At 40.3% G+C, this 10931-nt stretch overlaps 1 protein-coding gene across 4 annotated transcripts in view; it reads left to right on the top strand.

The window, feature by feature from the left end:
• The window catches only part of Tox3 (TOX high mobility group box family member 3), a 115456-nt gene extending 107477 nt beyond the window's left edge, over positions 1-7979 (top strand). For 2 of the 4 annotated variants that reach the window (XM_048355617.1, XM_048355618.1), the window contains exons 5-8: positions 440-667; positions 2220-2300; positions 6704-7366; positions 7652-7979. In XM_048355617.1, coding sequence (XP_048211574.1) covers positions 440-667; positions 2220-2300; positions 6704-7366; positions 7652-7705 — 1026 coding nt within the window. In that variant the 3' untranslated portion in view covers positions 7706-7979. Of the gene's footprint in view, positions 1-439; positions 668-2219; positions 2301-6703 lie in introns of all 4 variants that reach the window. The other 2 variants (XM_048355619.1, XM_048355620.1) reach the window with 1 other exon arrangement.
• Positions 7980-10931: the final 2952 nt, after the last annotated feature.

The following is a 10931-nucleotide window of genomic DNA, read 5'->3' on the forward strand; positions in this document are numbered from 1 at the left end:
TTAGCAAGGTAACATTCTCATAAAAGAAAGAAAGTCATCCTTAAAAAGAAATTATTCATAACACACAGGCATAATACTCAATAAAACCCACACTCATTTAAAATATCTGGGTGTGATCAATATTCTCAATATTTGATTTTGTTTCTAACCTGTAAATATAACATATTTTCCTTGTGTATGCACGTTTTTCATTACTCATAATTGCCATTTAGAGCCTAAGTTTTGAATGTATTGAAGATACTTCCAGGTCTCATTAATCAGTGTTATAAATGCTAATCTCTGCTGTCCAGTTAACTTCAAGCAAATTTGCTCCTCCCTGGCTTTTGGTGGTGATTCATGGTTAACAAAGCCTTCAAAGAGCAGTCATGGGTCGGAGCAAGTCTTGCTGCATTCCCTTACAAGTAAATTCCAGGCAGTGAATTTTCTTCCTGCTTTGCAGGCCATCGGAGAGAAAAGAACGGCTCCAGATTCTGGCAAGAAGCCCAAGACTCCAAAGAAAAAGAAAAAGAAAGATCCCAATGAGCCACAGAAGCCAGTATCAGCATATGCCCTGTTTTTCAGAGATACACAGGCTGCAATTAAAGGCCAGAATCCCAATGCAACCTTTGGTGAGGTCTCAAAAATCGTAGCATCTATGTGGGATAGCCTTGGAGAAGAACAGAAGCAGGTGAGACAAAGAATATTGTGGCTGTATATTTAAAAATAACAGGAGTAGCCCTTATACTTTTCTGGGATATCCTCCTCTATTACGATGACTTCTTCTCTGGAAAGCTTTGTATAAGCTATGGAATTAAAACACACATGCAAATAAATCCAAACGAATCTCTATATCGATTTCTCAGTCCGTGTAAAGACACATGTTCAGAACCCATTCACAGGAGGGTTGGAAGAAATCCTGGCAGTAGCCTGCAAGCATAAACTTTTTGATGATAATCTTTTTCATTTTAAATAATGTGGAATTTTTCCCCCCTTTGTTCAAAAAGGGTCCTACAAAGGGATTAGGTCCATCCCGCTTGCTTTTCCATTGATCATCTTTCTGAACCCTTGCGCTTTGCTAGTGGGTTTCCAAACTTTGAAGCTGCCTCTGCATGCCTCATTATTGTCACTGGGCATTTGAAATTTTATTCCAGGTTCATTTTAAAGCTTGGCAGTGTGAGAGATATTCAGAGATTATCCATGCTGGTGGGAGATAACTTCCTGAGGGGCCTAGTCTCTTCTTCCCCTCCAAACTCCTCCACACAAATGAAGGGAGAGAGAGAGAGAGGAAGGGAGAGAGAGAGGACAAAACAGGTTCTTTGGGGGCTGGCCCTCTTGTGCTTCTCTCATGAAACTTCAATTACCATTAATAAGACTTAACTTTTACTAGATCCACAAAAGAATAGCCCCTTATTCACGGTAATATAGAATAATTGTTGCAAGATAGAAGAGTGGAAAACCCTTGAATTTTCTTGATCAATCAGGAACTTGCTTTGGAAGCATGTTTCAGTGGGGTGGTGAAACTATGGAATTTTCCTGTTGGCTTTTCTTACACTTATTAAATGTACAGCAGACTGCCAGGATGGAATGCTAAGAAACTAGCAAACTGGGACCTTGAACTGCCATATTCTGGAGAAAAAGACAGTTTCACTTGGCTCCAACTCTGCCATTTAAGGAGCCCAAATCATGTTTAATGTACTGGGAATACATTATGTAATTTGTGGGTCTCACAAGTGGAAATCTTCCCCTTTTTTATTATTTTGTATTCCTGTTTGTCTCAAAAGAACACAAACACCCAGGTTGAAAGGCCTTCATGCTTTCTTTCTCTTTGGGCTTCACACTCTACCAATTGTGGTAATTTGTCTCCAGGGCACTGATATGATAGTTTAGGAATATATGTAAGAGGAAGATGACGTTGGTGGAGACAGCTATCCTTTCCCAGAATTGGAGCTGTGGGCAACAAAGATTATTCTTGCTCCTTTATTTACTGCATTAGTATGAGGCCATCAGCTATTGCTTTCAAGTAAACACTCAAATTCTGCTTCTGTGCTAGTGGTTGGTGTGTGTGTGTGTGTGTGTGTGTGTGTGTGTGTGTGTGTGTGTGTGTGTGTAACATTTAAAAATCAAAGCCAGGGGGATCAACTTTCTCAGTGAGTTGTATTTATATGGCCTCATCTGTGCAGCAGTTTTTATAGCTGAGAATTTATAGGCTGAAGGTGGTACTAATTGTGGTCTTTTAACAGGTATATAAAAGGAAAACGGAAGCTGCCAAAAAAGAATACCTGAAGGCCCTGGCTGCGTACAGGGCCAGCCTCGTTTCTAAGGTAAACCAATGCGCCGTGTGGAAAGTAGCCTGTGAGTGCTGGAAACTAAACACAGCTCCCCTAAGAGCTGATGAAAGAGCTTCCCAAACAACTTAAATTTGTTTCCATTAGAGATTCCCTGGATGATGGTGACACAAACCATAGGAGTTCATTTAAGCCTCAGAATCTAAGTTGTCTCTAAAAGAGTCACACAGATCTGTATAGATGTAGTTGGAGCTATGTAGCCAAACATCTCTTACTGGGTTTCTTGGGGACTCAGGGATTGGAATCTGTGTCAGTGCTCTCTATTTAAAACCTGGACATTGGCCAAGATGTGTCATACTTACTTATAAACTGACATGTTGAATTGAAACATCTTTGTACAGTGACTTACAGATAATTGGGTAGACAGACAGGAAGGCAGGTAGGCAGACAGATATAGATAGATAAAACCTGGAGGTTGCAGACTGGTGACTCACACCTATAATCTCAGTCTTTTGGAGGCTGAAGCAGAAAGATGATGAGTTTGAACCCACCCTGGCCTACCTAATAAGACCTTGTCTTCAAAGAAAATTAAAAAACAAAACCAAAAAAAACAGGAGATAGGTTTGTCAGGCATTATCCCACATCTGTCTCTCCAGTGGTTATATTATTATAATAGGTAATGGTACATTTTTGATCAAGCTGTTTCACATCATATGAATAAATCTCATCATTATTTAAGGTAAAATGATGCTCTAAGTACTCAGATGAAGTGTATCTGCATTATGCATGGAATATACAGTAGTCTGCTGTATTAAAAACATGCTAATACCCCTAAAGCAAATGCCTCTCTGGATAATTGTTACCTTGATTCAAAAGGACTGTGAGATATTATGCTACTTATTTATTTAATTTTTCAGTGCTGGGATCAAAGTTAGGCCTGGTGATGCTAGCCAAGTGCTCCAGCACTGGGCTACACCCAGACTCAAGCTCTTCTGTTATTTTAGCAATTAATTAACCTTGTCTTTTGCCTAAAGGGTAGTTAGAAGTAGTGTTTAGGAAGGGTAGTTAGAAGTAGAAGGTTTAAATGCCATTTTGTAGTTGTCATCGTGAATATAACTGGGTTTTGAACCACATCAACATGTTCTGCTCCTTTTTTTCTGTCTCTCCCTTCTTCCAGAACTAGGCTTGAATTCAGGATTTCTCTGGGCCTTTTCACTCATGGCTGGTGCTCCACTTTAGCCATGCTTCCACTTCCAATCTTTTGCTGGGAGATAGGACTTTCACAGATGATTCTGCTTGACCTGGCTTCGAACCTTGATTCTCAGATCTCAGCCTCCTGAGTAGGTTAGGAGTATAGGCAGGAGCCACCAGGTATCTGGCCTGACCTATTTCTTATATATAGCTGCTCAGAATCCCATGACTTCATTTATAGCTCTCAGGATATGTACCACTTCATTGGAAATAGATAAAATCATCAGGTTAAAATCATTGGGTTTGTCCTGAGACTGTGGAAGATACCTCTTAGAAAACTACACTGGTCTTGAACTTATTTGCATGGGGCAAATTGTGTGAGCTACAGGGATTATAATATGTAATTAGAGAACAAAGGGATTGTTGGTGATTAATCAGATGGAGTGCAGTGAATGGAGTACCTGTGCATGAACTTCTAAGTGGATTGTGTGTTCATTCATTCACTCAAAAGCAGGTGTAGGTGATCTGTATGCATTAGAACGAGAATAAATGGCCATACCTGGATTTGCACAAAGAACTACTGTCTCAAATGGAAATAGCAACCACTGTTAGGCTCATCAAGTCTGTGACTGAGTTAGAGGGGATTACTCAAAACTGATACCTTGTGGCTAGAATCAGAAATTAGAAATATTTCTCAGTGGGTGTCAGTGACCCTAAAACTCCCAATAGAAGAAAATTTAAAAAAGAATAAATCTAAAATACTGTTCTGGGAAAAATCAGTGCTGTTTGAAAGGATGTAGTTTATAGTCAGAGACTTAGGAGGCAACTGCAATGTCCCTTGAGGAGTCCAAAGTTTGCAGTAGCTGCTAAGACTGTGGTCTCACTGGATGCAGCATTGAATTGTACATTAGACCACAGCTGAAGAAATTGGCTGAGGGTACAGCTTGGTGGTAGTGTGCATGCTTAGCATCTTAGCATGCACAAGGTCCTGGGCCATCACCAGAATCCTCAGCTCCAAAATAGACTATTTCAGCTTGTTGCAACTTATGAGAATGTTGCTTCTATAATGGCAAAGATGGAATGTCAAACCTATTGGAATAATTAAAAGAATCTGGGAGAAGAACATTGAGGATGTTTGATTTTAGAACTTAAACATAAGGATTATGATTTGTGGGATCATACTACTCATACAAAATATCATAAAATTCACATAATTATATAATTTATGCAATTCTGATCTCTTTACCCAGAAGGTGAAATTACAGGACTTAAGCTCTCAACTCCATGTGAGAAGAAATTCTAAGGTTGCCTCATATGCTTGTGTAACTTCTGCTGAGATGTGCAGGGATGTATAGATCCTGGGGCTCCCTCCCTTAAGATGTGACTTCTGTGGTCACTTTCAGTCTTCATAGAACAAGTAGATGCTTACTACTAAATAAATGTACAGAAGTAAACATGGCAAGAGGGAGGAAATCCCCCACCACTTGCCCATCCCCATTTCCCATTAAAGTGGTACCTTAAGGCACAATGAGGAGTGTCAAAATATAGCCTTCCCTTGTGGGTTCTTCCTTAAGACGAGCTTTGTAGCTTTTAAATAGAAAAGCATGTAAGACTTACATACATATTTATATGCACAAGGCTGTATTTTGTTTTATGGTCAGATGATGATCTTGGAGATAATTTTGAGTGTGTGTGGGAATTTCATTATCCTAAGATAGTAAAACAGGACTTGTAGACCTAAGCAGCCCCCACCCCCACCCCACGGGCATATGTAGTACACTGAGCTGTCTGTGGAGGCCCTGCATTGCAGGGACAGTGAAGCCCATAGAAAGGGAGACTTTGCATACATTGGTTAGCCCCCATATAGAGTCATGTTTAGGTTTCTTCCAGTAGCAAGATTTTCAAATCTGTTACGAAAACCCTAAGTAAATATCGAAGCCGTTTAAGGCCTAGTCTATGCTTCTAAGGTACTCCCACTGTCTCTAATTCCCTCCTAAAGCAAATCTGATTTTGTGAAAAGTGAAAGAGTAGTCTTTAAGGTGAAATGTTCTAATCACTGTTGCATCTATAAAGAGATTTGTTTTTTGCAGAAGTAATCATGTTGTTTTAGCACAACATGGAACTGATAATTTCTTTCCACACTGAGCCTAGATTTGCTGGGATTCATATAACAGGTTCTTGGCATGAGGGTTGGAATCCATCTCCTCCTCCCTACCCCTGACCCAAAGCTCTCTTGATAAATTCTAGGGATCTTTGAAAACAGTTGGAAAACCTAAAACATTTCTAAAATAGTAAAGTACTTCAGCTTAGTATCTCTGAGGAATCCAATTATGTTTTTCTTATACCTGAGTGAGCACAGTTATAAATAATTATGTGAACATAGGGTTTTGTGATGTTTTCTATTACCAGTAGCTTCGTGGTGGTAGTAGTTGTTAATTAATGAAAATAGCTAACATATGCTAAGTGTTTTCTAAGGGCCAGGCACTGTTCTAAATGTTTAACACATGAGTTAATTTAGTTCTTAGAACCCTCGCTCAAGGACAGTACTAATACCATGTTACAGGTAAGAAAACCGAAGACTAGAGGGTGAATTAACTTTCCTCAGATCCCAGTGGGTTTGGACTCAAACAGTCCATACCCATTTCCCTCCAATAAATGCTGCCTTGGTTGTGTGGTTAGTATGGGCCTAACCACTGAGGAATTACTGCTCTTTCATATGTGTATTGGCTATCTTTGCCCAATAGTAGCACAAAGTCTCGTGACTTAGAGAGATGAGCAAGCATGTCAAGCGTGTCAGTAGCTGGCTGGGTCTTCGGTCCCAGCTCTGCTCTTCCCTCTGGGGTCAGCTTGCGGACTGTAGGAGAGGAGGCCTCCGTCCTTTGCATGCAGGGAGTTGGCAGTCTGGCAGCAGGCCTGGCTCTTGAGAGGCACAGCTGGGCCACATGTCTGTCCTTAGCACAGGGTGGCAGCCTTGGCAAGAGCGAGTGCGAAGGTGCACAGTCCCGTGAGGCCTCAGCTTGTTGCCAGACACTATTTGGCTTTTGTGTCATTCTGGTGGCAACCCAGGTTCAAGGACAGAGGTAATCTGACTGCTTCTGGGAAGAGCTAAACTGTCACCGCCCTTGGAGACAGGGGATGTGAGTAGTAGTGGTGATGGCTCAAGTCGACCTCTACTGCTTAGAATGTTAAATTCACATCGATTCTAACATTCTGGAACTTTCTTCACCCCTCCCCTGCCATGCCCGCAGGCTGCCGCAGAGTCAGCAGAAGCCCAGACCATCCGTTCTGTGCAGCAGACCCTGGCATCAACCAACCTGACATCTTCTCTCCTCCTGAACCCTCCGCTGTCTCAGCACAGCACCGTGTCCGCCTCCCCGCAGACTCTCCCGCAGTCCATCCCCAGGTCCATTGCTCCAAAGCCCTTAACCATGAGACTCCCCATGAGCCAGATTGTCACCTCGGTCACCATTGCCGCCAACATGCCCTCGAACGTTGGGGCTCCGCTGATAAGCAACATGGGGACGCCCATGGTGGGCTCAGCAGCCTCCACCCAGGTGAGCCCTTCGGTACAAACCCAGCAGCTGCAACAGATGCAGCAGCAGCAGCTGCAACAGCACCAGATGCAGCAGCAAATCCAGCAGCAGCTGCAGCAGCAGCATTTCCAGCACCACATGCAACAGCACCTGCAACAGCAGCAGCACCTCCAGCAGCAGCTCAGCCAGCAGCAGCTGCATCTCCAGCTACAGCAGCTGCAGCACATGCAGCACCAGCCTCAGCCTTCTCCCCGGCAGCACTCCCCCGTCACCTCGCAGCTCACGTCCCCCATCCCTGCCCTCGCCAGCCCCCAGCCAGCCTCTCAGCAACACCAGTCGCAAATCCAGTCTCAGACACAGACTCAAGTATTGCCACAGGTCAGTATTTTCTGAAGAGGACAGGTGCACGTGGCCAGGATGTGCAGCGTGGAGGAGAGTGGCAGGGGAAGCAGGGAAGGCAGCCAGGGCTGACAGTTGTGAAGCTGGGCCGGCTATGCAGGAATGTGTAACAGGCCCAGCCGTCTGCTCCAGTGTCTATTAGATAGGCAAGAAGACTGCAGTGTAGCTGGTGACACCTTGTAGATGGCTATTAAAATCACTTCGTGGAAACAAGGAAAGCTGTGCTCTTTTTATGTGATGCCTTTTTTTTTTTTATTTATTCAGGCTTTACCTACAGTATGTGAATCAAACTGTTTAATGAATCCCCGGCTATACTGATGACTACAAACTGCCCTGAGTCATAGAGAATGGCCTTATTCTTCCACCAGTGAGTCAACCACACTTGCAGGCTATTGGAACTTCCGCAGCCCTCAAAATTAAATTAATTAAAAAGCACAGTTGTAACTACCTGAGATAGGAAGATCGTTTCATACAAACATTTGTATGATGTGAATAGTTGATGGCATTTTTTGTCATGAAAAAAGATAATGTTAAATCACAGACTTTTGCCAAAGCTCTTATTTTTTTCCCTAAATCTCTCCAGAAAGAAAAATAATAATAATACATGGAAGTGATTAGATTCAATTATTGACTGATTTCCACTTTTTATCCATGACTTTCTCCAAATCAAGCCACAGTATATATTGAAACCATATCTAAGGACCATTGCTAGCACAGACATTCATTGCAATTAGAGGAAAAGAAATGTGAATCCTATATTCCGTGTTTGGAGTGACAAGGTTCGGGAAAAAATAATTAAAAAAAAAAACCACTGTATTTTTAAAAGGGAAATGCACTTAAATGAAGACAGTTATTTCAAAAGTTAAGATTTAAAAAGAAAAAAATGCAAGAGTTTTTATTATGATGTAATACCGGTAGAATATTTAAAAGGCACACTTACATCTGAATAATCAATGTAAATATTTTATTTCCAAGTTGTAAGTTTTCATATAATGTGTTGTAAAGTTTTCCTAAACGAGGCTTTAACGTAAACACTGGTGACATAAACCATCCATTGCTATGTTGCTTATTGTGTTTTTATGCTGTTTTATACTTTTTTATGAGTTACGGATGATAGCGGCGATTAAGTTGTTTGTATTTTGCTTAACTAAAACAAAATGCTTTTATCTTGCTATAGAATAAACACATTTCAGTAAAAACTGTGGACTGTATTTTGATGCAACAGCAAGGAAAAATGTTCCCTTTTCAAATAAAATGGTATGTCAAATTTCACTTTGGTTCCTTGAATATGCCTTAAGATGGGGGAATATGGCACATGACACCTTTTGTTTGAGCCCAAGCGTCACCTTGCATTTCCATTTGGAAATGGCAGCAATTTTGGATTTTAAAAACCAGGGTCCTACCAGGCACTAGTGGCTCACACTTGTAATTCTAGCTGCTCAGGAGGCTGAGATTTGGGGATTGAAGTTCAAAGGCAGCTTGAGCAGCAAATGCCTATGACTCTTACCTCCAGTTAACCACAAAAAAGCTAGAAGTAGAAGTGTAGTTCAATGTTAAGGCCTTCAGTGAAAAAGCCAAGTAAGAGGCAAAGGCCTTGAGTTCAAGCCTTAGTACTGGCAGAAAACAAACAACAGCAACCAAAAAAAACAGGGCCTTTAAAACAAAACTGGGAAATATTTTTATAACTGTCTTTTTGTTACCATATAAATTAAAGGTAAATGCAGGGAACAAAAGCAATTATCTTCCATGTGAGTCTAGAACTTTCATCATATTGCTCTTAAATCAAATGATAAATCCTAATTTTAATGCCAAAATAATTACTTCAGAGCCCATTTTCCCTTTTTTTTTTTTTTGCTCTATAGTGGTTTCTTTTTGAGAGCCGTGTGACCAGAATCCCAGTTGTCTTGAATGATTAATTACAGCATCTGTCCTGTCAGAAGCTATAATGAAGAGGTCTTGATAAAAATTGCAAATTACCACTGGCAACAGTCTTAAACTGCTTATGATAAAATGAAAATTAAAAACAGCAAGTGTCAACCCTGACTAGAATGGTAATCTAGAAAGAATGAAGGGTGTGCAGGGTGCTGTCTGTAGCTACTGTGTACAAGACATTCAAAAATAATAGAATATGGATTCCTCAAAGTTGTTGTATTTCAAAGAATTATTTACTGTCTGTTGTGGGTTATGAATAATGAATTCAGCTTTCAATATTTCATAATCCTCTCATACTCTGTATTATGTACAAATATTGAACAGCAAGAAATTCTAATTATAAATTTATAGATTTCTTGCTGTAGAAAAATTTATGTCTAAATTGAAGCTTTTCATAAGATGTATTAGTTGACAGATATCAGTGTTCAAGCAGTCCTACAAAGAGGCCTAATCACATCTACAAGAAATGCTTGTATTCCACACAGAAATGATCTGCTCACATCAGATCCATCAGAAGCCAAGTTTCTGATGGTAAAAGATTTCCTGTGAATTGAAACTTAACATTATATAACAATAAGAGCCATTTTATATTCTGTTGTGAAATCTTTAGACAAATGTCTTCAAACTTAATTGCTAAACTACATGTGACAGTAATTGTGTATTAGTTCTGTAACTGTCATTTTGAAAAACCCATGAAGTATTGCTTGGGAAAAAAATGTCACTAGTGATAAGACTTAATTGCAAATGAAGTCTGTTTTCAACTGTTTGCAGTTAGAGGCAGGTGTTGTAACGTCTATTAAATGATTTTTATAAATCCTAGGTTTTCATCACATTTGATTAAATGCTGCTATGCCACTGACCGTCAATTCTAGCAAAAACAAAAAAGATAGTTTAATGACTCTGGTTGAACAAAATTGATCACCAGGAAAAAAACAAAAAAGAAAAAAACTGTATATTTAAAATGTGAAGAGGGCTGAATCATGAAAAAGAACCTCCTCAGCCTTGTCACTAAACTGTTTTTCTTAGAATTCACAAAAGAGCATATTATGAATCACTTAGTAGCTTAATTTATACATGTGACTGGTTTCTAGTCTTGAGACTGAAGTAATTCTTGGTATACTTACTTTTGTTCAGGATAATGAAAGATAGAGTCTGATTGGTGTAGGCCTCTTAAGTAGACATTAACAGGGTTCTCCCCCTCACCCACCTCCATTTCACATCACACACACACACACACACACACACACACACACACACACACACACACACACACGTCTTGTCTCTCCCCCTACTGTGGGGACATTATTTCATTAGTCTAGCTACACATGTCCCTTTTCTGCATTAACCTGTACTGCCATATGATACAAGAACATACGTTTTTATTTTTAGCTGACATGGGGTCATTAGTTCCTGACTCAAAAAACAAAAGCTTAAATGCCTTTGTACAGCATAATTTCTGCCATATATTTCCACCTGACGGAGGTTTGAAGGCTTTCTAGACAGATGGATTAATATCTCAAGTTGAAGTAGGAGTCCCCTGCATGTCCATTCAGCGGGCTTTCAACATCTGAATGGTTTCTTTCCCATTTCTCACTTCATGGAGCATTTTTCA

The sequence above is a fragment of the Perognathus longimembris genome, chromosome 10 (assembly GCF_023159225.1).
Source record: "Perognathus longimembris pacificus isolate PPM17 chromosome 10, ASM2315922v1, whole genome shotgun sequence".
Lineage (NCBI taxonomy): Eukaryota > Metazoa > Chordata > Mammalia > Rodentia > Heteromyidae > Perognathus > Perognathus longimembris.